The 26,883-nt window shown below is 49.4% G+C and overlaps 1 protein-coding gene across 1 annotated transcript in view; it reads right to left on the bottom strand.

The window, feature by feature from the left end:
• The window catches only part of LOC112111155 (F-box only protein 10), a 56,373-nt gene that overhangs the window by 18,215 nt on the left and 11,275 nt on the right, over positions 1 to 26,883 (bottom strand). Inside the window, exons 2-5 of the mRNA XM_026646392.2 lie at positions 25,319 to 25,909; positions 22,016 to 22,870; positions 7,995 to 8,144; positions 5,422 to 5,558 (exon numbers count right to left, since the gene is read on the bottom strand). Coding sequence (XP_026502177.1) covers positions 5,422 to 5,558; positions 7,995 to 8,144; positions 22,016 to 22,870; positions 25,319 to 25,903 — 1,727 coding nt within the window. The 5' untranslated portion in view covers positions 25,904 to 25,909. The remainder of the gene's footprint in view (positions 1 to 5,421; positions 5,559 to 7,994; positions 8,145 to 22,015; positions 22,871 to 25,318; positions 25,910 to 26,883) is intronic.

Below are 26,883 nucleotides of genomic sequence, written 5' to 3'. Positions count from 1 at the left end.
GCTGCAGGGTGGCCCTGTTAGCAGCTGACAAGTTGTGCTACCTCAAGCTGTAGCCGATGGACCAGCCAACTTGAGGGAAAAGCCCCACTGCACTTGAGTCAAGGGGGGGGGGGGGGTGTGGATGGGACTCAGGTTAGGGGCAACACTCGAGTTTTAACTCAAGTTAACTCTGCAGGGAAGACAAGCCCTGAGATTGTAGCTAGCCCCCCTACAGCCAGCTGGCAGGCAGCAGAGAGCACCCCAGAGATTCCTACGCCAAAAGGGACCATCATGCTCATCTAGCCTGACCTCGTGCATCGCGCAGGTCAGAGACCTGCCCCACAATAATTCTAAGCAGGGCTCTTAGAAAAATATCCAAACTGAATTTAAAAATTATCAGTGATGGTGAATCCACCACGGCCCTTGGTGAGTTGTTCCAACGGTTAACCGCTCTCACTGTTAAAAACAAAATTATGCCTGATTTCCAACCTGAATTTGTCTAGCTTCAACTTCCAGCCATTGGATGACGTTACACTTTTCTCTGCTAGATTGGAGAGCCCATTAAATATTCGTTCCCCATGTAGGTACTTATATCAAGTCACCCTTTCGCCTTATTTCTGTTAAGCTAAATAGACTGAGTTCCTTAAGTCTATCACTAGAAGGTAGGTTTTCTAATCTTTTATTCATTCACGTGGCTCTTCTCCGAACCCTCTCCAGTTTAGCAACATCCTTCTTAACTTGTGGGCACCAGAACTGGACACGGCATTCCAGCAGAGGTTGCACCAGTGCCAAAAACAGAGGTAAAAATCTCTCTGCTCCTGAGATTCCCCAGTTTATGCATCCCAGGATCGCATTCGCTCTTTTGGCCACAGTGTTGCACTGGGAGCTCATGCTCAGCCAGCTCTTTTAGAACTCTTTCAAACCCCCACTCCTTACTTTGGGCAGCATGAACAAGGGCTGCCCAGAATCATGGTTTCTGCAGTCAGTGGGGCCTTCCCCTTGTGGGAGCTTATGGGGAAGGGAGAGGGGAAGGTCGGAATAGGCAGGCATAGCCAGGACTCTGCATACCCCCACGTGCAGCAGAGCTGGTCTGTGTGAGGAGTAGGTTGCACCATTGAAGTAAATCTGTTCCCTTCCTTAGCAGAGAAGGGATCCTCTGGGAAGCACAGAACCCTCTGCTACTCTCAGGGGCACTGTGCTGGTGCAGCACCCCGTACAAAGGACTGTGCTCAACCCGTACAATTTAGCCTTGAGTTTGCAAAAAGGAAAATCTATCTACCGACTACAGAACCTCACACAGGACCTGCCTCAGTGCCCACCCAGCAAGAGAGCGATGAAAATCAGCACTGGACCCAGGTACAGAAATCCAAGCCACAACCAGAAACTCACCAGAGCTGGGGGCTCTAGGGAGATGTTTAATGTGCTTTGTTCCATCTGGGCTGCATCACTGAGCAGGCTAGTGACTGGAATCAAGGGGGCCAGGGCTATTTTCTCTAAAAGTGGGCATCAGATTGCACGCACGGAACAGTATTTCTCCAAGTGCAGACGAAGCACCGAGGACAACCGGAAATGAAGGGCTTTCCCTGCCCTTGGGCACCTGACAGCAGCGTTGCCTGGGGCACCGCCCTCCCGTTTTCTGCATGTGCCCAGGGAAGTTCCTGTGCTCATGACTGCACAGCTTGAATTCAAAGCAGTCGCTCCAGGCTCAATTACACTTCATGCCTAGTCAGCACAGCTCAGCTTTGACAGCCGGAGGAAGCCAACCTTGTTCCATGACTACAACAGAAACACAGTGAGCCACGCACGAAGAACTGAAAAGCTGAAGACACGGTACCCGCATTCACTGTGCATTTGACATTTCGTGAGAGTCACCGTTACTGTTGAGAAGAATTTCCAAAAACTTGCCCCGGGAGATGCATCCAAATGACATTCAGATGTCCAAAAGGGGTAACCCTCTGGCTGTCTAACAGTCACATTTCCCTGCTATGCCGAAATCCAAAGCTCACACATAAGAGTATTTTTAAAGGTGCAGCCTGGGACCACGACATCTATGTCCTATTGTCCACATACGATTCAGTGCCTGAGAAGGGAAACGGAGCTACCCCACCGCGGTAAGAACTTCAAAAGCACCTATGTGATTTAGGAGCATCAGTCCTATTTTCAAAAGCACCTTGATCATTTCGGACCCTAATCCTCAGAGGTATTTCGGTGCCTAACTCCCACTGAAATCAACGGACCAGCACCTAGATACCTTTGAAGATTGGGCCCTTTGGAGCCTAAGTCCTGACTTAAGTGCTTTGGAAAATGGAACATAGGCTCCGAAGTCACTAAGGGCCAGATTTTTAAAGGTATTTAGGCACCAAAGATGCACACACATACCTAGTGGGACTTTAAAAAGTGCCGAGGGGCCTAAGGGCATCAAAATCAATGGCAGTTCAGCGCCTAGGAGCTTTGGCTACAAACCTAACGTCTGGAAGTTATCGGTCTGAATTACAGGCAGCCGGACAGGACAGTTAAAGAGTTTGGAAGACAGGCTTATGCATTTAACTCAGTCAATTATTGGCATGGTGATCCCTATTCTCTGCATACTTAGAGTCACAACAGGGATAGAGCCGGGGCAGCGGGTTCGGTTTCAGCCATAGCCACGGAAGGCTCATTGTCCCACGGCGTTGTGAGAGCAGCACAGAATGATGTGGTTGGAAGGAACAAGGGGGCTTCAGAATGCCGGGGGGAATCAGGCATGCGACTGGTAGTGGAGCGAAGGCAAGGGTTCTTTTAAATTCCCATGGCCTGCTCAGCAACGATTGGACTAGCAATACTGTCTTGTGCAGAATAAAATTTCTTCCCCTACTGGAACCCGAGAGTAAATTATCCCTGCCTCTTCGTTCCCTTTCCTCCTCTCTTGCATCAACAACTGATCTTGATTACTCTTGATTATAACTTGCTTCGGCAACCTGCCAGTGACACTGACTAGGGAGAGATTGAAAGCTACATAACTAATCACTTGCTCTTCAGCCTGTCTTTCTCCAGACTCATTAGCCACATCATCATGAAGACCGGTCCATTTTAGAAATTGCTACTTGTCTGATGGAGCACTTCCATAATCCTTTATAAAAGAGACCCCCTCTTGACCCTGGTGTTTTACAGCACAGTAAATCTGTCTTGCACTTGCCAACCCTAGCTCCCATCCTGGAACAAGTGGTTCTGCAACTGATATTTAAGCCTTTTTACAAGTAGCTTACAAGAATACTTTCAGCTCTGCACTCAGCACAGAATGTGGACTAATGAGAAGTTAGTGGGAGTTTTACTTAAATAAGGACTGCAAGATTTGGGCTTAATTATACATATTCTTAGAATGAATAATCACATTCTGCCTACTACACATCCCTTGCAGTTACAATTCCACATAATATTTTTCTTCCCTCCTTGCCTAAACTGTTGCTGTGAGCCGTTACATGCTGGCTGCATTCCATCCTAGATTTCACCCCAGAGGGGGCTGCATTTCAACAGTGGCTGAAGTGGCTTTAATAGACTTTGTGATGCAATTTGGGCTCCTTCAGGATGAAATCCACTTTATCTAAGTGCACAGTATGGTTATTACTATTTAAAATACAAAACCCAAATTACTTAAAAGTCAAACAAAAGAGCATCATGGGGGGGGGGAGGATGAGGCAAATGAAGGGAATGTGGCAGCTTATTTCACAACGTGAAGTGTTCTAATATTGTATGTTGATACAGCCATTTTCACCCCAATATGCTTTACAAGCTCTGGTCCCTACATATGAACAGAATGAGAGGAAGGGCTCCCTAATGATTAGGGCAATAGATTCAGACGCAGGTGAGCTGCATTCATTTCCTGATTCTGCTACAGTGTGTGTGTGTGAGACGCTGGACATGTTACTTGTTTCTCTTTGCCTCTATTCCTGACTTCTACACCTGGGAAGATCATTGTTCCTTCGTTTACTTGGACTGTAAGCTCTGCAGGGCAGGGACTGTCTCCCACTCGGTGTGGGGCCCTGATCTCAGTTAGGATCTCTAGGTTCTACTGCAATATAAACAATAATACTAAATGCAGCCATGTCTGGGGTGGGAGGGCAGCAAGCAACCATCCCAACAGCAAGGGGCAGGGCCATTTCTGACCAAAATGATCAGGGCAAACCTCTGAACTAAAATCAGAGGAAAGAGGACTCGGCGAGCTGCATGGCTTTCCGTTTCTCCTCAGGAGAGGCGGCTGGCACATACTATTAGGCCGTGCCCTTTTGCTGCCTGTTGCCCACTGACTCTGGCAGGTGCAGAGTACAGATCCATCCCCCGCCCCTCCTTGGAACGCACCAGGCATTGAAACGCTTCTTACCAGGGAGAGCAGCAAGGTCAAGATTAAGGGGGGGGCTGCTTTGCTTAACGTGGGTCACCTGCACCAGGGGAGTGCACCCGCTCACTCCCACACCACGAAACCATCTGTCCAGGTGGCAGTGCCCTGCAGGCTCCATGCCCTGCCCTCAGGGGGAACATTCTGCTTCCCATGCCAGCGGAGTTGCGTGCACAATTCTAAGGCAGGATATGACCCAAAGGTGACGGCCCATCCATTTTATCAAGGCTAAAAGGATAACTCTCCTGAGGGGAAGGGGCCCGAGCTCACTTTTCAATTCCAGCATCAATGACTAAAACTACCCATCTGCTGTGATTTCACGACAGGGTTGCCAGACAGGGTGTGCATGAGCGGGCAGAGGGGGATGGACACGCAGAGGCTTTAGAACATGATCAGTGTCAGACAAGATGATCACAGCAGTTCCTTCTGGCCTTGGGGAGTCTATGACATGCTTGGGGTGATTTTGCACTGAGTCTGGATCAGGTCCAGCATGGATTAGCACATGATCCAATCCCTGCTCTATGTAGCCAGGAGACACCCTGGAAAACAGCACATGCTGTCCCCCTCCTCACCAGGAGCTTTGTGCTGCATGTAGGAAGAGTTCACGAAGAACCACAGCCAAAGAATGAAGTCAGCTGAATTCTACTAGTCTGAAGGAAACCTGCCAGGCTCTGACACTCCTGTTCCAAGGGATCGGCTGTAGTCAGCGAACTCCAAAAGAAATAAGGTGCTAGGAGGATTTTCAGCAGGAAGACAACCAGAATGGCAATGACTTGTCTAAAGATCGATTGCTTCACTCCCCCGACTCTGAGTCCAGCGGCCACCTGCTCTGAACAACGCAGCGCTGGCAAAGCCCGGTTCCCTTTGAAATCAAAGGTCGGCATTAGAGAACAGCACATGGGAGGTGTTGGGGCACAGAGGCAGCCACAGAAAAGCCCCATGACAGTGAGATTTCTGCTCCTCACCTGGGGAAGGAGGTTACTACATGAAAAACATATTGTGGGGGGGGGAGGGGGGAGAAAGAGACAAACATGAAAGGAGGGAGCAAGAGAGGTCATTGCTTAATAACATACCTCACAATGGGGTTCCCATTATACAGAATATAAATGCCGGCTTCTTTATTCCCGTAGATCTGATTGCTACGGATGATGCCTTTTCCGTTGCCAAGGACAACGATGCCTGAGCGAAGGCCACTGTGTATCTTATTACACTGCGGTTTCATTTATGCACATGCGGAGAGAATAAAGGCAAAACAGAGGAGAGATCACTCAGACGAGTACACGACAGGAGACTGCAGGAGGGAGATGGGCAGCTTGTATGGAGAGGGATGTGGACAATGGACCCAGTTGCCAGGAGGGGTCACAAAAACAGAAACCCCTTTAATGGACCAAAGTCTTGTTCCACTTTTAATTTTCCTGCATGAATTTAGTGTGCATTGAAATAACTTTAAAGCTGCCACACTGGGTCAGACCAATGTCCGTCTAGCCCAGCATCCTGCCTCTGACAATGGCCAATGCCAGATGCCCCAGAGGGAATGAACAGAACAGGCAGTCATTGAGTGATCCACCCCATCTCCCATGCCCCGCTTCTGGCAATCAGAGGCCACGGACACCCAGAGCATGGGGTTACATCCCTGACCATCTTGGCTAATAGCCCTCGATGGACCTATCCTCCAGGAACATATCTAATTCTTTTTTGAGCCCAGTTATACTTTTGGCCTTCACAACATCCCCTGGCAATGAGTTCCACAGGTTAATTGTGCATTTTGTGAAAAAGCACTTCCTCTTGTTTGTATTAAACCTGTTGCCTATTAAATAGATGCTGGATCTACAACCCTGGCATGACTGGAGTCCCACCTCTATGTACCCAGCTGCTACAGCAGCACTGCAGCCATCCCCACCCTGCCCTGCCAATGGGTCCTGGCCCTGGATAGGTCTGGGGCCGGAGGTCTTCATGCCCTTTCAATCCCTGGCGTGCCTGAGGACACCCAACTAGGGGGCCATGCTGGGCAGTGTCTCTCTGTGATGTGCCTGCTGGGCAGAGGTCGATCATCACCAAACAGCCAGCAGAGGAGGAAAAAAAAAAAACATTGGTCAGCCCTAATATGAATTGGGGGCAGCACCATGGAAGTGAAAGCTCTATCTCTCCCGAACCAATCAGGAGCCCTCCCCGCTGCTGGAGAGAGGAGTCTTGTACAGCTGAAATGGAAAGGATTTTGTTTTGTCCATGGTGGGCATGATCTGTGAGTGGAGCGATACACCTCCATGCTTCTCACACACATACATGGGGCCGCCACTTAATCCCGACACATGCGGATGTCCTGGTAGGTGCACTCAAATGGCAACACGCTGCCTTTACCGCAACCGGGACCAGCTTTTTCAGGGGACAGAAACAGGGGGGTAAACAGAGCTTGATGAGCAAGCTTAGAGCAACGGCGGCGAGTGTGTCACGCTCAGTCTTCCAATTTCCTCCACATAAAGATCTCTCCGGGCTCTACGCAAGAACATCATATTTCTTGGCAGCCCTGGAACACAGCCCAGGTCAGCCTGCTTTGGTCCTGCGTCAACTCAGCTCGTTATGTCAGCTGAGTGCTCCCCGTAACCAAGGGGGTGGTTACAGAGTGCTGACAGACAGGAGAGGAGCCCAATCTAAGCCAATCCCAGGGCAGACGGGGTGAGGGGAGGAAGGACAGAAGCGCTATAGGATAGATTTTCAAAAATGCTCAGTGCCCCACAGCTCCCGCTGAGAGCAATGGGAATTCCCTTCTCCCCAGCTGAGAGCAATGGGAGTGCTGCAGAGTTGCAAAATATTGGACTTTAAACCTGACCCTGGCGCAGGGCTGAATATTACCCATCCTGGGGCTTGGGCCAGCGCAGCCTTGGGGAGGTAATTCAGATTGGAAGCAGTGTTTGTACAGCACCTGGCACAATAGGGTCCCAGTCATGACTTAGACCTTTGGGTGCGACTGTAATAACAATGTTTAATAAATAAGAACAATACTGCCCCTCCTGGAAGTCGGCACGCGGCAACTTAGGGAGGAAATTCCACATCAGAAGGGCAAGGGGACACATTACCGGGGCTGGTTGGGGTTTTTTTCCCCCACTGGTGGCTGCTGCTCAGAGATTTAAACCCCAGGGCAGATGGAACGGTGGGCAGAGGGCAGGTGAGCTGATCCAAAGCGCAAGGTGCAATTTATCACGACTGCATGATTTACAACATGACTGCACAGGTGACTTCATTGCTATAGTTCAATGTCCATTTGATATGCTATTTGGAATGAGGAGAATGCCCGGATACCCTGTAGGTAATTGCTCTTTCCCTAAGCATAGCAATTGCAAGGTAGGTGACATTTGGGGATTATTTAAATAGCCCTATAGCCTGTTTGCCTTGAGTCACCATTTCAATGTCAAATGAAATACGCTTGTCCAACAGGAGGCCCTCTGAATCAAGCAGATTATTTTGAGGCAGAATTCACTAATGAAGAACCCAAAAAGGTTAGACTTGGGGCAAGAAGCCAAAATCCTTTAGTTCTTAAAGGCCAGGGTGACTCTCCAAGGCAGTTCAGACAGGAATGTTTGGTGCCTTTTTGGCCCCAAAAAAGAAGGAGCTTCAGACAGATCCAGGCGGAGAGAGAGAATGTACCTACCAGTATCAGAGGGTTGGCTCCCTTCCGGATATCCACCCCCGCCTCGCAGTTTGAATGGATGTTATTGTCTGCAATCAGACCTCCAGCTGCCAAGCGCAGAAATATCCCTGATGCTTTGCAGTGGTGAATGTCATTCTTCAGCATGATGATCTACAGGGCAGAGGAAAAGCAATTTTAGTCAGTTTGTGTCTGAAGAAGGAACCTCGTAGGAGAAGCATAGCTTTAACCTTCTGCCACCTCAGGAGTCCCTGGTGCATGGAAAACTCCCATTGCCTTCAACTACTAGCAGTATCGTGTTCTGTGTTATGATGCCAAAAAGTTCATTAGATTCACAGACTTTAAGGCCGGAAGAGACCATCATGTTCATCTAGTACGACCTCCTGACCTCCATCGCAGGCCACAGAATCTCACCCACCCCCTCCTGTAACAGACCCGACCTCTGGCTGGGTTACTGAACTCCTCAAATCATCATTTAAGAACATAAGAACGGCCGTACTGGGTCAGACCAAAGGTCCATCTAGCCCAGTATCCTGTCTGCCGACAGTGGCCAATGCCAGGTTCACTCCCTCTGGGGCACCTAACAGGTAATGATCAAGTGATCTCTCTCCTGCCATCCATCTCCACCCTCTGACAAACAGAGGCTAGGGACACCATTCCTTACCCATCCTGGCTAATAGCCATTAATGGACTTAACCTCCATTAATTTATCCAGTTCTCTTTTAAATGCTGTTATAGTCCTAGCCTTCACAACCTCTTCAGGCAAAGACTTCAAGTTACAGAGAACCCACCATTTGCACTAGTTCAAACCAGCAAGTGACCCCTGTCCCATGCTGCAGAGGAAGGTGAAAAACCCCCAGGGTCTCTGCCAATCTGACCCGGGGGAAAAAAATCCTTCCTGACCCCAAATGTGGTGATCAGTTGAACCTTGAACATGTCGGTGAGACCCACCAGGCAGACACCTGGGAAAGAATTCTCGGTAGTAACTCAGAGCCCTCCCCCTCTAGTGTCCATCACTGGCCGTTGGGAATATTTGCTGCTAGCAGTCACCGATGGGCCACATGCCATTGTAGGCAGTCTCATCATACCATCCCCTCCATAAACTTCTCAAGCTCAGTCTTGAAGCCAGTTTCTCCACCCCCCCACTCCCCCGTTTGCTCCCCTTGGAAGGCTGTTCCAGAACTTCACTCCTCTGATGGTTAGAAACCTTTACCTAATTTCAAGCCTAAACTTGTTGATGGCCAGTTTATAGCCATATGTTCTTGTCAACAAGGCGCTTAACTTAAATAATTCCCCCTCACTGTTTATCCCTCTGATGTATTTGTAGGGAACAATTGTATCTCCCCTCAGCCTTCTTTTGGTTAGGCTAAACAAGCCAAGCTCTTTGAGTCTCCTCTCATGAGGTAGGTTTTCCACTCCTTGGATCATCCCAGTAGCCCTTCTCTGCACCTGTTCCAATTGCATTCATCTTTCTTAAACATGGGAGACCAGAACTGCACACACTATTCCAGATGAAGTCTCACCAGTGCCTTGTACAACGGTACTAACACTTCCCTGTCTCTACTAGAAATACCTCGCCTGAGGCATCCTAGGATTGCATTAGCCTTTTTCACAACCGCATCACATTGGCGGCTCATAGTCATCCGTTATACTCAGGTCTTTCTCCTCCTCAGTTGCTTCCAACTGATACATCCTCAGTTTATAGCAAAAATTCTTGTTGTTAATCCCTAAGTGCATGACCTTGCACTTTGCACTACTAACTTTCATCCCATTTCCATTACTCCAGTTTTCATGGTCATCTGCAAATTTTATTAGCACATTCCCACGTTTTGTTCATGTCCTCTGGTCCCAAGACCAATCCCAGAGGAACTCCACTGGTAACCTTCCCGCCCAGCCGGACAGTTCACCTTTCAGCATGACTCGTTATAGTCTCCCCTTTAACCAGTACCTTATCCACCTTTTGATTCTCATATTCACCCCCATCTTCTCCAATTTAACTAATATTTCCCATGTGGAACTGTATCAAATGCCCTCCTGAAATCCAGGGAGATTAGATCTACTGCATTTCCTTTGTCTAAAAAGTTATTTTTTCAAAGAAGGAGATCAGACTAGCCTGGCACAATCTACCTTTTGTAAAATCATGTTGTATTTTATCCCAATTACCGTTTACCTCTATGTCCTTAACTACTCTCTCTTTCAACATTTGTTCCAAGACCCTGCATATAGCTGAGGTCAAACTAACAGGCCTGTAGTTTCCTCGAGCACTTTTTTCCCCTTTCATAAAAATAGGAACTATATTAGCAATTCTCCAGTCATAGGGTACAACCCCGTGTTTATCGATTCATTAAAAACCCTTGCTCTTGGGCTTGTCATTTCGTGTGCCAGTTCCTTTCATATTCTTGGATCGAGATTATCCAGACCCCCTGATTTGGTCCCACTAAGCTGCTTGAGTTTGACTTCCACCTCGGATGTGGTAAGTTCTACTTCCAAATCCTCATTTCCATTAGCCGCCCGGCCACTACCCCTGAGCTCCTCATTACCCTGATTAAAAACTGAGACAAAGTATTTGTTTAGGTGTTGGGCCATGCCTGAGTTATCTTTACTCTCCACCCCATCCTCCAGGTTCAGTGGTCCGACTTCTTCTTTCCTGGATGCTTCACAGGAGGCAGGGCCGACTGCAAGCCCCTTGTTCACACTAGTGAGCAGTAAGTCGCACCCCTAGCCCCAATTGACATCAGTGAAATCATGAGACTGACTTAAAAATGGACTTAAAAATCACACGCTATTTACAATGATCTGTTTTGGATCCTTTTGCTTTTCCTGCTGTCTTTAGAGCCTTAGGAGGTCACATTTTCAAGCCCTCATCACTATGAGGATCAGATTTTTAAAATGAAAGCAAGTCTCACATAATCACGGGACTCCAGGAGGTGAGGCTTTAAGGAAAAAAAACACCGAAGTGTGAGAGTCACAATAAAATCACAAGAGGTAGCAACCTGCCTTCATTTTCACTAGGCTTTGGGCACCTGAGTCCCTTGGGCAGCTCTCAATATCTGCTCTGATGGCAGAGAGACCAGCTTACTACCATGGGTTATCATTCCTGAGCTAAACATTTCTTATCATGCCAGAACTTTAAGATCCTTACCGTGAATTTCTCTCTGTCCATCTCTGTCTCTCTCGTTTCTGTCAGCTGCTCCCTACTTCACTGCAGCAGCCACCGCAATACCATTGAGAGAAATTCCACAGCTGCGGGATTAGGGTTTGACTAAGTGTCCTTGCCAGTCAGTCCCCTGCAGGACTGAGATGCTCCATGATGGCTACAGATGGTCAATGCAGCCTAGTGGGTAGAGCACTGGCATGGGACCCTGCAAACCTGCGCTCTAGTCCCAGCTCTGCTGGTGACCTTGGGCAAGTCACTTTCCTGCCCTCTGCCTCAATCTCCCCACCTGTAAAATGGGGATAATGATACTGACCTCCATTGCAAAGCGCTTTGAGAAGTATTGGTGAGAAGAGCTGGATGTTATTAATATTCTCACACACACACTAATAATATTTTAATGGACTCTTTTTGGAAAATCCTGGGCCTGATCCCCAGTTATTCCACTCCTGGGCTTGGCTGGTGGTTTCAAGCCACCTTGGTGCTTCCCATGCAGGGCACAAAGCCTCAGGGCTGCTCTAAGTTGTGCACTGCTCCCCAAGGCTCTTTATCAGCCCGGGAGGCTCAGAACAGCCACAGTGCAGTGCCCTCTGATCATACCCCAGGTCACTTCTCTATGCCAGGGCCTGGGGGTGGGGCAGAGATAGAGCCCTTACACCAACCAGGGAAACGCCTGCACAGGCTGCATCCATGGGGGGGTGGGAGGGACGGCCTTTTCCACACACTTTCAGGTCGTTTTATGCCACCAGAGCAAATGAGCAGCAAACCTGGTCCTCTCTTCTCAAGATGCAATGCACAATTCTGGAGATCAGTTAACAAACCAACATGCACAAAACAGTCATCACAGGAACAATAACAGTGTTTAAAATAAAGTATGATGGGCGTGAATGACAAACAGTGCCGAGGGAATTCTGCCACACGCAGAAACCCAGAACTAGATTTTGGATTGTTTGCAAAACAGTCAAGTCAGGTCTCATTTGGAGGGATTTTTTTACGTTGTCCACGATCTTCCTTTACTTTAAAGGCAGGACGTGTGGTTAGAGCGCCCATTCGGGAACTCTGGAAGCTATTCCCGCCTTTGGCAAGGCATAGGAACACAGGAATTGCCAAGGTCCATCTAGTTCAGTATCCGTCTCGGCCAGTGGCCAGTGCCAGAAGCTTCAGACAAAGGTGTAAGAACCCCACAGTAGCAGATGTGAGATAAACTGCCCCACATTAGCTCTCAGCCTGAGTGCGAATAGTTAGAGGTTGGTGAGAGTGAAGCAGCAGGTTTTACAGCCCTTCCAAAATGTTTAGTGTTAATTATAACTCTGGATATTCTTGTTAGCCACACAAAAGTCCAACCCCAAGCTAAGTTCTTGGCTTCGGCCACTTCCCCTAGCGGTGAGTTCCACAGTCTAAGCATTGTGAGGAAAAGTAGTGCCTTTTATCAGTGTTGAATTTGCCACTTTTTAATCTGGCGGAACATCCCCCTGTCCTTGTGACAGGACTTTGCTGTGTGACCCTGGGCGAGGTCACCCCATTCTCTCTGCCCCTCAGTCTGCACCCCTGTACGACGGGGTAAGAGCACGTCCCTGCCTAACTAGGGTGCTGCGAGACCCAGAGCAGTGGATAAAAGGGGCTAGGTCCCTGTGGGGGATGATTATTGAGTCTCTCGCCAAACAGAGTCTGGTAAGGTCTTTCCTACGGGCCTGTGCCCCTCCCCACACACCTCTTGCAATGCCCGTGTAAATGGATCATTCTCAAGGGGCGTGCATCAGGCTCGGGGTGGGGGAACGGAATCCTCCCCCACCCCAAACCTGGCAACGTGGCGGGGGGGGGTCACACGTGCATCTCTGATGGAGGCCACCTGCCCCAGACCAGCACAGCTCTGACCTGAAAGCAAGGCTGTGAGGAGAACGCGGAGCAAACAGAAGCAGCACCCAGCCAGGGGAGGGGCGGAGAGGAGAAATGCCCTCTCCCCACACCCAGAGGAGAGAGACAGAGTGCTGAACGGGACCGTGGCGCTACAAAGCAATCCTGACCAAAGTGCCGGTGTTGTTCAGCAAGGTCTCCATGGAGATGGTGCATCAAGGCAAGGTGACCTGCACAAAGGTCATGATGTTGGAACCTTGGCTCTCCTGTGCCGGCTTCGTGACTCCATTCAGCTGGCGGCTTCTTGGGGGCTCCAGTCTTCAAGGCTGAGAGGTGCTGATGGAACAGGAGTAGCACTGGGGTCAGAGTCCCCCATCATGCCAAACCAGAGCAGGGATGACTAACCTTGAATACAATGTGCTGTACGTCTTCACTAGTATTTCTCATCCGCACCCTTCCTCTAGTGTGTGCTCAATGCTCCAGATTACATTTCATGGACCTTAACCACATGTTGGATATTGTTAGCTACAGCAGAGCCACACTATGGTAACTGATCTCATGAGACGCAGCCAAACACAGCTCAGCAAACCAGGGAATCACTCAACAAGCTTTCGTCGGCTGCTTCTCACCCAGAGTGAGGTGGTTCCAAAGTCAGGTTCCAAAGCAGAACTTACAACAATGCTTGCATGCATCCCTGCTATTTAGAGCTACCCTGAAGTTAGAGACCCAAATCCAGACCTGGTAGAAGTGGGCACCCCTCCACTAATAGAGCAGTGTCTGCTTACATCTGTCCTGAATTTGGCCCAGCAAATGCACTATTTGCATGCTGTGAAAGCACATCTACTGAGCAAGAGGACACAGAAGGCAAAATACCTGGTATCTAGATGCAGAATCAGCCCAGCCAGCAAAGTTAAGGCGGATTACCTTCTAATCGCGGCATTGTTTTATTTAAGCAAACAAGTAGTTTAATATTCCTGCAGTTATGGTATTTAATTCTATCCAGTCAAATAAACCCCTAGCCCCATGTCTGATTACTAGAGAGAAATAATCTACAAATTGCTTTCACATATTCCCACTTCAATGAACAATATAGATCAGAAGGTAATTAAATTACACTTCCTTTATTTGCTCGTTCCAAAAAGGTGCTTCATTCAATCTGTTAATTAAACGTGGAGCTAGGCGGGCAAGGTTAGTCACTCCCCACTGCCCTGGTGGGGAGGGCCGGTTCACCGTGCAATGCCAAGCCCTGCTCAGCAAAGCAGTGGTAACAGGGAGACATGCTAGGAGCTAAGCACGGGCCCCCGCCTATGGACTTCACGGGCTCTTGCTCAAAGTTACGCACCTTATTCAAGGGCTTTGCTGGACTGGGCTCTGATCCAAAGCCCATTAGAGTCAACGGAGCTGATCCCACGGACGCCAGTGGCCACTGGATCAGGCCCTAGGTTCATCCGTGCTATAGTGACGGACAGCAAAGAAATCATTAATCCTACAAAGGACAAGGACAAGGACAAGGTACAGATGATACTTTGCTCTTCACCCCACCCACAGCACGTCGGTATTGCCTACCACGCAGCACGGTACAATAACAAGGTGCTGTAAAGTGCACTGATAACAAAGTGGGCAGCCTTAGCTTGGAGTCTCTTTTCTTTCAAATCAGAGCCAGGGGGGAATTTATGCTAAGCAGAGCCCGCAGTAAGAACTGCTAATCCAGTTTCCAATCTGGCATCAGAAAGGGCCCTGTCTAGTGCCAGGTGCCACAGAAGAGCTTAGCTAGGCCTGGCCCTGCACCTGTGTCAGCAGGCTCGCCTGCCATGGCTTTCCTCCGGCTTGGTGCCGCGCTCCCGACTCTGGGGCGGCTGGATGCACAGCTGGTTCTCACTCAGAGGATGCTCTAATTTACATCAGCCGCTAACAGGCTGTAGTGGCAAACCTGCAGTAGGGATAGTGCCAAGTGTTGCTAGCCTGCCCCTTTCCTCCAGCCACGCCCGTTACGACAGAGAGGGGAGTGGCACAGGAGCGACCGCCCCACCACAGGATCTCCCTTTGCATTGGGGTGACTCTCCCAGGCCTCAATCCACTGGGTAAATTCTCTGCTACTAGAAATGGGAGAAGACTCCACTGAGCACAATGGAGCTGCACCCCCTTACTCCAGAGGAGAATCTGGCCAGATTCCCCCAGGACCACAGGGCATGCTCCCTGCTTTGCAAACACCATCAAACCAAGAGCGAGGCCCATTGTCCCCTCCCTACACACAGCCAGTTTCCTCCCCACAACCTTCACAGAGGCACGAATGAAGCACAAACCGTAAAGAAGCATTTTCAGTCTGAACTCTGAATTTCCCTGCCTTAAGTCAGGCCCTTATTGTTACTAATACCTCTTTGTGTATGGCTGGGCCCTGCTGGAGCTGTGATACAAGGCTTTCAGCTGCAAATAACATGGCCCAGCTGCTCCAACGGGGATAAGAGGGAAGCTGTTTTAGCCAAGAAGCATGTCATTGTAGCTCTGTAATAAGAGGAAACAGGGCAGGGATTTTATTGTACAGCTTCCGAGTTCCAAAGCTAAAAGATTTCACCCACGTCATAGAGCCAGCCCCCTGGAGCCAGCCCGGCTAATTTCTATCCAAGAATGGGGATTAGGCAATCAATTCAAATCAAGCTCAGAAAATGAACTGGAAGTGAATGGTCTCAAACGCCAGGCCGAGAAGAAATCCACAAGAGCAAATTAGTTCACTCAATATCAGCCCTATGGGAAAAGGTACCTGGACTGCTCAGACTGGGAAGAGACTTTGTGAAATGTTCTCTCTCTCTCTCGCTTGCTGGCAAGAGGGCAGAGGGTTGTTTGTGAGTGGGTCAAAAGGTGGACCCCAGGATGTATTCCACAATTCAGGAGACACAAAGCTCCTGACAGTTCACCTTCTCCTACATAAGCCACGATTTCAGGACCTTATTTCCTTCTCTCTTTATGGAAGTCTCTCTCATGCTTTTCCATCTAGATTTGCTCCTCCGCTACCTAAATTACAAGGGATTGATTTGAATTAATTCAAAAGTACTGATTTACTTTAAACTTGTTATGGTCTGTTGCAGAAAGCCCCACAACTCTGAAATACCTGTCTAAAAAGCAACCTGCTGCTCTCCAGCATCAAGAAACAGCAGATGTTTCTGTAGGACATATAAAATCAATGTTTTGTGTTCCCTCTTCAGGGACAGCAGCAGGAGTTCGTTACAACGATTATGTGTGGACAGAAAAAAACATGTTTTGATTAGTCAGAAAATGTTTTGAAGTTAGGATGGCTGGAATCCCACCCCCCATGGAAAATGTCAAGTTTTTGGCAAATAATTGAAAACCAAAATATTTCAGTTCTGAAATGCCACTTCATTGTTGCGTGGGAGTTGTAGTTAATGTGCCTCATACTCCCATTCTCCTTTATAGGTTGGGCTCCCTGGTCAGACTACATTTCCCATGATGCACTCTGGTCTCCCCTCTTGGCAGGCAGAGGTGGTGAATCATGGGAAATGAAGCCTGTCTGGGAAGGCTGGTGCATAGAGGAGAATGGAGACAAGAAGCAACCAACCTACAACTCCCATTAGGTACCACAGTGGCATTTTTGTATCAAAATATTTTGGGTTTTGGCCAAAAAAAAAACCCCCCAAAGTCAAATATTTCCACAGAAAGCAGACACGTTTTGAAAAAAAAAATGCTGTTTAATCAAAAACCCAATTTTCTGTTGAAGAAGTTTTGATGAAAAACTTTCGATGGGCCCTAGCTTAAATATGCGTGTGATCTGAGGCACCATAATCCACAAGTGGTGTGCATCTGCTGTTACTAAAGACACAATGGGACTTTTTCCAAGATGAGTGTGTGTGACCCAGTGGCCCATTGGTGCCAGCTGGCAAAGGGTTCACTACTCAGCATCAGCAACTCCCATCAGGCCTGACAAACTCACTACACCTAACCCATTGCTGTCATAGTACAGATCTACAAAGGATGTCGTGTCAAGTATCACATGAAAGCTGGTGACACACGGCTCATCAAAAGCATTGTGAGACGCATGTATGGTTGGTGTGTAAGGAGTTGTGTGTGCCTACTAAAAATATGGTTTAAACTATGTAACTAGGCCGAGCTGACAAACAGGCTTTCTGCCAGATGAAATATGTCAATTCACCTATCTCTCTGTCACACGTAAAGTAAGCATTGTAAAACCAACACAATGGAAGCCCATTTACATGTGAAAGTCAACAGGAAGAACAAGTCGAGGGGGTGGGATGTGAAACAATCAGGAGGAGGGGAAGACACCTTGGAGCCAGCACCCCAGGAAGGGAACCACAGGGGTCATCCTGTCTTTTGGGGGGGGGGGAGGTGGAGGGAGGGGACACTGACTTTGGAAATGTACGGAGACGCAAAAAGACATTTTGTCATTCTTAGGGTTACCATATTTGCACAATCAAAAAAGAGGACACGGGGAGGGGAGAAGCCCCGCTCTAGCCCCGCCCCTGCCCTGCCCCCATCCACTCCCTCCCACTTCCCACCCCCCGCCCCCCCCCCCCCCCCCCCCCCCCCCCCCCCCCCCCCCCCCCCCGTTCGCTGACCAGGGCCGGCTTTAACAAGAGGCCAGGAATCAGGCTGCGCGGGGCTTGGGGCCGGGCCGGAGGTGTTCGGCCGGGGCCGGGCCGGCCGCCCTGGGGCCCGAGCCAAGCTGGAGCCGCTGGGGTCGGGGCCGGCGTGCTCGGCCAGAACCGGAGCCGCTGGGGCCGGAGCCGCTCAGCCGGGACTGGACTGGGCCGCGCCATGCCGCGCCTCCCCGGAGCCCTCCTCCTCGCGTCCCCCCCGCCCCAGCTTACCTGCTGCTGCCCGCCTGCCTCTGCTTCTTTTCAGACTTCCCGCGAAGATCTGATTCGCGGGAAGCAGGGGAGGGGGAGGAGCAGGGGGGCGGAGCGTTCAGGGGAGGGGAGGAGGGGGGAAGACAGCTGCCGGGCCGGGGGCGTGCTAAGGCTGCAGGGGATGGGGGGAGCCGAGAAGGGGCTTTGGCTGCCGAGCGGCACCACTTTTCGATCTATAAATAGCCGACCGGGGGGAAATCCCAGACATTTTTAGATTTTTAGGAATCCCCCCCGGACGGCTATTTATAGATCGAAAAGCCGGACATGTCCGGGGAAATCCGGACATATGGTAGCCCTAGTCATTCTTCACTGAGGCAGCACAAAGGACAGTGCTGTTTGCATTCTTCAAAGCAGGTTCCTAGTCAGGGATGCTAGTGCTTTAGCTGAGACAAGGATTTTAGCCTGTTAAAGTTAAGCTCAGACTGTAAGCATGTTATACCCTTTGTTTTCTTTGTAACCTGTTCTTATCCTTGCTCGCAGTCTCTTAAACACACATACTTAGTAACAACGGGCAAGATGTGTTTTCACAATCAATAGATTGCAGTGCTGTGGTGTTACACTGGGGCTGCTGAATCAAACAAGCTTGTGGGTGTGTTGTCTCTTTGGGGACAGCTTCCCTGGGAATTCCTGTGAGTGTCCAGTGACAGGGGCTGGATGCTTCAGGAGGCTGCTTCGAAGGAGTTCGGGGACTGGGGTACACCCAGCAAGGCAGAGCAGGGGCTGGCAAAGCCCTCAGAAGATAGCTTGACAGGCTGAAAGGCTGGAGAATTAGGGAGCTGACATCCATATTGGCAATATGTCCCAACTTTGTATTGCCTGCAGATTTTATTAGCACACTCCCACTTTTTGTGGCAGGGTCATGAATGAAAATGAGAATTAAAATCAGTCCCTAGACCAATCCTTGAGGATCTCCACTAGTAACCTCCCTCTAGCTTGGCAGTTCACATTTCAGTGTGACCCACTGTCATCTCCCTTACAACCAATTCCTTATCCACCTTTCAATTCTCATATTCACCCCCATCTTCTCCAATTAAATAATTTCCCACGTGGAACTGTATCAAATGCTTTACTGAAATCCAGGGAGATTAGATTTACTGCATTTTCTTTGTCTAAAAAATCAGTTATCCTCTCAAAGAAAGATCAACCTTTTGTAAAACCATGTTGTATTTTATCCCAATTACCGTGTACCTCTATGTCCTTAACTACTCTCTCTTTCAACATTTGTTCCAAGACCTTGCATACAACTGAGGTCAAGCTAACAAGCCTGTAGTTTCCTAGACCACTTTTTCCCCTTAAAAATAGGAACTATATTAGCAATTTTCCAGTCATAGGGTATGACTCCAGGAGAGTACAGATTCATTCAAAAGCCTTGTTATTGGGCTTGCAATTTCACATGCCCATTCCTTTAATAGTCTTGGATGGAGATTTTCTGGAGTCCCTGATTTGGTCCCATTAAACTGCTTGAGTTTGGCTTCCACCTCAAATGTAATAATTTCTATTTCTATATCCTTGTTCCCATTAGCCACTGTCCACACACCTCATTATCCTTATTAAAAACTGAGGCAAAATATTTGGTTAGGTGTTAGGCCATGCCTAGATTATCTTTACTCTCGATCCTTGGGGCTTAATGGTTCCACTTCCTCTTTCCTTATTTTCTTTTTTACTATTGAATTCCCTTTGCAAGGTACAACTCCGCTTGGCTTTTGGCAGTTTTCACTTTTTCCCTACGCAGTCTGACCTCCCAGAGGTAGCTTCCCTTGCTGATCCAACCCATCGTCTATTCCTTATAGGCGTTCTGCTTTCCCTTAATCACCTGTCTTTGATGCTTGTTCGTCCAGTTTGGTCTGCAATCCTTCCCTATGATCTTTTCCCCCCTTGCTTGGGATGCAGGCTTCAGATACTTTAAGTCAAAGTTGCAGAAACTAATTCCAAGCCTCCTCCACATTCAGATCCTTGAGTTCATCAGTCCAATCCACTTCCCTAACGAATTCCCCTAATTTTGTAAAGTCTTCTGTTCTCACTTGCAAACTTCTGAGAGTCGTCCTCTGTCCTCCTGGGGCTCTGAACTCTGCTATCTCCATTGACTCTTCCCCTTGTCTTGCAGAACTAGCCACTCTTCCCTTCTGTTACTGCCTGCCTCTCCCCTTCATTTTCCAACTCAGCGAACCTGCCCCTCAGTCCTGGGCACTGCGAGAAAGTGTCACAGGGGGTGTTAACCCAAATGCTCAATTCTGGCCAGTTTTCACCAGAACAGCTCCACCTCCAGCCTAGGTATTTCCATCCTTCCTGTTTCCATTCCCTGCCCCAATGGGGCTACTTGCGTTAGCACAGTTATGTGCCGTGTACACGTTTGCTTCACTAGAGCCCAAGTTACTACACCAGGACCCGAACTAAAGCCCTCTCAAGTCTGTGGAAAGTCTTCACAGGCTGTAATTGCCTTTGGAGAAGGCCCCGATACGCAGTCTCTATTTGCATACAGAGATTTGGTTCTTGTGCAAATCTCCCACGCTTTGATACTAATCTATCAGACTTCAAGTAACGGAAGTGACAATGTGAAAGACATTTAACCCACGGTTGCCATGGCACTAGAGCATATGCTGCTCTCCTGGCTGGAGAAGTGACATAAATGATCCTTCCCATTCCTAATTTGTAAGATCACTTGTTTAGGGTCTACCAGGATTGCGATGTGTTTGCGGTGAGGGGGGTAGGTGTTAGAACTAGCTGTTGCCTTAAAAACCAACTAAAATCTCTTTCCCTATAAGCAGATGGGTGGAATTAATGACTTGGAAGGGAGGATGAGGGCACTGCAGGGTGCCATGGCAAAGCATTTCATCAGGGAAGCATCATTATATAATGAATGTAATCTCCCACCTAGTGTCTCACTCACTAGTGCAGCCAATCAGCTTGCAGTAGCCCTCCTCTGAGTGTTTAATGCTACGGTTCAGTTCAGTTCATGTGCCCTTTCCACATCCTTACTGCTAATAAACAAACGTTTTCAAGCCTGCGGCCTAGACGACATGCGTGTCCCCACCCCCGTGTGTGCGGAGACCTCTTGTTCCTGCCAGAAATTGTGAACTGCGAAGAGCTGAGGGCTACCTGTCAGACAGTCACCCCTCCTGTGTGCTGCTGTAGGGATAAGCATCTGTTCCACATGGTGTCTATAGCGCTACAATCATCTTGACCATTTAGCTTCAAGTCAGCTTTGGGTGGAACAGTTAGGATCTAAAACTGGTCACGGGTACCATGGCAAACTCATTTCATTTGAGAAAAACAGTTACGGTTGCTAAGGGAGAACAGTGTGCTTACCTGTCAGAGCAGGGACAGAACCAGGCACCTGAGAGCAAGGACATGAATAGTTAAGCGCATCAGAAATCTTATACTACCCGTATACTAAACCAAGACCTGATCCTTCACTCCTTCACACCAGTATCGCTCCACTAGAGCTCACTGTCTGATAGTCTGAATTGGTTTGGGGGGGGGAGGTTGGGTGAATTTCATTTCCTACATCCTTTCTGAAGGGCAATTAATTTTTCGACATTCTGAACTCTTTTGCATTCATAGAGCACAGGGCCACTTTACAAATCTATGCTGATAAAGGGGTATAAATCTTTGTGTGTCAGTCTCCAGCTATCGGAGGCTAGAAAGGAACTGTCTCTTTGAGCAAGTTACTTCCTCGCTACCTACTGCAGAGTTTCTTGCACACTCCTCTGAAGCAGGTGGCACTGGCTGTTGTCAGCGGCAGGACACTGGGCTAGACGGATCACACTCTGATCCAGTCTGGCAATTCCTGTGTTCCTCCATTGCTAACTGGGTGACCCCTTGGCACGTTCAGCATGTTCACAGGTGTACTTGGAAATACTGACAGGTAGCAGCACATTTTTAAAGGGGTCTCCATCGAGCCTCTAACTTTGCAGGGAGAGTCAGATGCCTCCAGAACTGACAGCACTTGGATGTCTAACGACTTGATCTGAGGGTACAATCAAGGAGACATCTAAGTGCTTTCATTTGCACCCACACTTTAAGTGCAGGTGTAAAGCAGGAGGCTGGTTAACAACGTGGCCTGTAGGCTCTGCCGACTGACTCCCCAGGCAGGTGGCCTTAGCAGCGTGGGAGGGTTTCATTACCAGCCTGTACATCACCTTGCTGTTCTGTATACATCGCACCGCATAGGTCAGCTCCCTGAAGATGCTCCCTTCCAGCTTGGCTCGCCCTTGCGAGCAGACAAAGACCCCACCTTTCCCGTCCCTGAACAGGCACTTCCGAATGAGGCATCCTTGCAGAGAGCTGGCGAGAGACTGGGCCTCCTTGTCCCTCTGCAGCTCCTGCTGCAGAGTTTTGAGCTCCAGGTCCCTCTGCAGGGCGGTGAGCCCATTGGTCTGCGGCCTGCTGTGGATCACGTGGGCCAGCATGTGGCTCAGACCGTGGGCCCGATAGGACAGTTTGTACATCGACCGGTCGTCTTCCTCATTCTCGCTGCTCGTGCTCAGCTCGCTGTCACTAGAGTCTGTCTCCAGGGTCATGGCTTCCCCCTCCTTAGCTGTATAAAGTCTGCCATTGACTTCAGCCTCTTTCTCACCTGCTTTTTCAAGCACCAGCTGAGTCTTGGAAGCAGGAAGTAAATTACTTTGGTCCCCACCCACCACGATCTTGCAGGTCCTTACGTTCCTCGCTGGGGGGCCACCCCAACCGCCCCGCTTCAAGACGTTGCAAAGCGTGGGGTCTGATGCCTGTAACACGCAGTGGGACTTGGCCAGCGTGGTTAGGTGTTTGCAGGCCCAGTTCCTTTCAGATGATGGGATACCCTCTATGGTGACAGAGGCGTTTTCGCTGCCAGTGAACTCACAGTTTTCCAGGACCCCGAGGGCTACGCTGTGGAAATGGATGCTGGACTGATTGAAGGTGCAGAACTTCACCTGGCATGTCCCCGGGGCGTGGATCTGCAGCTGCCCGTTCTCAAAGTTGCAGTTGTCGAACTGGACGTGACCAGAGGTCGTCTGGAGAAGAACGATCATGAGACAAAATAAATACAAAAATAACTCACATTCCTGGCAATACCATTATGTCCCATTCCACTTCTCAAAGCAACTCCCTCACCTCCCTCCCCCACACACGCATCTAGTGGCACATGGAACTGGCATGTGTCATGGGTAACTGACACCCATTGGCTTCTGCACCAAGAGTCCATGCATTTAACTGCCCCAACCTCAGTCAGTTACCTTTATGATGCTAGATACCATGGCAGGCTCCAGCTGCCATGTCCCAGCAACTAGGTGGCTCAACATGACCTGCTGGGGCCACTGAACTGAGCAACATCCATCTACTATGAGTTGGACCCTACCCTTGGCAGCTTTGGTTGTTGTCAGCCTGTATATGCAAGTTGTTGGGCTCCGTACAGGCGTAAGCGGGTGAAATGTAATAGCCAATGATACACAGGAGGTCGGACTAGACGTCCTAATGGCCTCTTCTTGCCTTAAAATTTATGAATGTACCAGGAGCATATACAGCATCTGCTCTACATACTATCACGCATCTGTTGTATGCCGGGTCCCGAGCATTCTGCAAGAAAGTTAAATGTTTCTCTCACACATCTATGGGTCAGCGTTAGGCAGGGGGATTTGCCTTAGCACTGGAAACTTCATTCACTCTTCACTGTTGTCCACGTGAACGTGGCGCTGGATGGCTGACGTCTGTCATGTCCTCAGCTGTCCCTTCCATGCCTTGGGAGGCTTTGTGACACAAACCAGCATAGCCTGTGTGCAGAAAGCCTTGGAGAGCAGCCTCAGTAATCTTTATACACCTCGTGGTGAGAAAAGACAGGGCTCTCCTACAAGAGGTGCTACAAAGCTCTCTGCTTCTCCCCACAACAAGTATGACACAGGCAGCGACAGCGTCCCCACCTTGCCCTGACAACAAATCTGAGCCATGACCCAGAGGGGTCTGGTACAGTGGTCCCCAAACTGTGGGGGAGATTTCGATAAGAAGATACAATCAGGGACAGGAGCTCCCAGGCCACAGGAATCATTTTGCACAACTCTCCAATTTTTACACCTGACCTTTTCTTTGTCAGCCACACGGGGTAAAGGAGCAGACTTCCAAATCAAAGCGCTAAGATAAACAAATGGAGAACACTGCAGTATTTTAGTGAGGGATCAGCTAGGTCACACGTCTAACACCTACATCTTTCCTCCTCCCCTTTTTTTAAAGCTACTTAAAAGGGACACTGTCAAGTCTAAACAAATTATTTTGTAAAAGCTTTTGCAAAATCTAAGCTCAATTTCCTGGCTCCATCTTCTTTTTAAAATAAAAACACCAATGGGAAATGGGCTTGTTTGGAAGGAAACGTTCTCCATTCACTGTCTGCAACCCAAATGCTGAAGCGTTGAGCTGATTATGACCCAGAAAGCAAAACTGACGCTCAATGAAAGGGAAAAGTTTCTACTTTCATTGTGGAGGCTGAAGGAAATTTGTACAAAGTCACTAAACAGCACGCAACAGTGAAGAGTAAATTAATCCGTGTTTCAATAATCTAAATAAACACACAGCAGGAAATCTATTGTTTTTTAAATACAATTTTTTTTTACCCTGACAGTTTTTCCTTTTAACACTCGTATAGCACTTTTCCTCTGAGCATTTTAAAAGCAATTAGGTTAAATGAGGTAGATAATTAAATTATTTTAAAAAACAGAGTTCCACAACTCCTGTAAGGTAGGTTTCCATTTTACGGACAGGTAAACTGAGGCAAAGAGAGACAAGAGGTCAGATTTTCAAACCTTTACTCCCATGGCTGCGTCTCAAGTAGCCTGATTGGCTTCATGGAGTACAAATGTCTGGACCAGGCCCAAGGTAACATGGGCAAGGTCAAACAGCGAGTCAGCTACCGTGCCAAAAACAGAACCGAGGATTCCTGACTTCTCTTAAGCCCTAGATAACACTACTAAAAAAGAGCATGAATGATATCATGTGTGTGCATCCTCCAGGAAGGCATGTCATAGAGACCTGTCTGACCTGCATCTCACAGGCCACAAATACCACCAAGCACCCGCACACTAAACCCAACAACTAGAATTAGACCGAAGTATTACAGCCCTCAGGAGACTACTGTGAGCCACAGGCAGAGAAGAGGAGGGACCAAGGTGCACCGGTGCCCAAAGCCCTGCAATGGCAGGGAACTGATTTAGTGAGATACACCCAGATGCCCCACACTCCATGCTGCAGAGGAAGGCAAAAACCCTTCCAGGTCCCTGCCAACCTGACCCGGGGGGAAATTCCTTCTCCACCCCACATACGGCGACCAGTTAGACCCTGAGCACGTGAGCAAGAACCAGCCGGTCAAAGAAGAGAATGCTCAGTGCCGCCTCAGAGCATCGCCCGCCCATGTCCCATCTCCAGCCAGGGCCATCTCAGACACCCTAACGAGGATACCGTGAGAGTTTCAGACCCACCTTGTACACAACGGGGGTGAACCAGGCTGGCATAAAGACCACATTGCACAGGCGAGTGGTTGGGCAGTGCTGATCAATGCTGACCAGCAAGGCTACGTCTCCTAGCTTCCCCTGCCCCACGATCTCCACCGGCACCTTGAGGATGATCTCGCTCTGCTCTTCGTACACCCCCGGCAGCAGCACGATCCGGTCGTAGACGCCGGCCGAGGCCAAGGCGGCCCGGAGGGTATCGAACTCACAGCCCTGCCCAACGCGGAGGACGTGGCGGTCCTTCTTCCTTCGGAACAAGTAGAAGCAGTTGGAGGACTCGAAGTCCTGGGCGTTTTTGGTCCAGGTTTTTGAGGCGACGTAGTGCTGTTTGAAGGCTTCCCGCCAGGACTGGGGCTCCACATCAGGCTGGTTGGGCCAGTTCGGGTGTCTGCATTCGATGCAGCCTAGACACAGCTGGCGCCATCGGGTGTTATCCAGACTGAGGATCAGCTCGTACCAAGCTCTGCAAACCAGACTGCAGCGGCCAAGGTCGGGCAGACGCAGGTAGGATAAAATCAGGCGCCACAGCTCCACCGGGAGACCGCTGATCTCCATCGTCACCTAGCAACGGTGGGACACAAAGACAGGCGTTAGACCATCAAACGCAGGCATTGATTAGATCGGTGACAGTTCCTTCCTGTGGCCTCAGTCTCACTCCATTCCCCGTAGATGGCCAATGGGTTTGTTCTGTACCCACTGGCTCCACCCCACCCCAGGGGCTGCCTTTGCCCTTCTCCTGGCCCCTGCTGACCCTGGGAGAGAGAGGCCAGGACTGGAAAGTGAACCCAACCTGCCTGGATGGCTGTGCAGAGCACCAACAACTGGCTCCCTGCAGAATCCGAGTCAAGGCTTCAATGCACATCGGGGCCTCCTTCCGCACTGCCCTGCACCTCGTGTGGGCAACTACATCAGTGCCAAGGCAGAGCCCGGTGCCACCCGCCCAGAACGACGGCCCTTCACAGCCACTGTGCACCGATGTAAAGAACAATACCTAGCAGCCGATGGGCCCCTGGAGCGTGTGACCTGGAGACCAAGGAGCCAATCAGATACACCTGTTCTCTGGGCCAGATTCCGTGTTGCCCTATGGCCATCTACACCCGTACACAGGGACAGGCCTAACAACCCAAACAGCACTGGCGCAGGGTGTCTCCAGCAGATGGGTGTTTTGGGAGACAGATCGGGGGCTGCTGCGAATCCCCTACAGGCTGTGAGCAGGAGGAGGCACAAATTAGGACAGGTTGTACCAGAGGCTGAACCTGACCCTGTGATTAATTTGCCCTTATAGGTCTAAAGGAGGATCAGGGCAGCCACAGGTTGCATCCTCCTGATCCCCATGTGCTACCCATGTCGCCGGCTGTTCAGAAAGCCAAAGGACGAGGTTGAATTTTTTAAGTTGACTGGGTGTTTACAACTGTGGGGCTTTGAAGACTGCTGCTCTAGGGCATAGTTTGGGGCAAGGGTGGGCAAACTTTTTGGCCCAAGGGCCACATCGGGGTTTCAAAACTGTATGGAGAGCCAGGTAGGGAAGGCTGTGC

The sequence above is a fragment of the Terrapene carolina genome, unplaced genomic scaffold, assembly GCF_002925995.2.
Source record: "Terrapene carolina triunguis isolate 2854851 unplaced genomic scaffold, T_m_triunguis-2.0 Scaffold35022, whole genome shotgun sequence".
In the NCBI taxonomy this organism is placed as follows: domain Eukaryota; kingdom Metazoa; phylum Chordata; order Testudines; family Emydidae; genus Terrapene; species Terrapene triunguis.
Note: the sequence above shows the minus strand (reverse complement) of the source record. Positions and strands in the feature narration are given on the sequence as shown.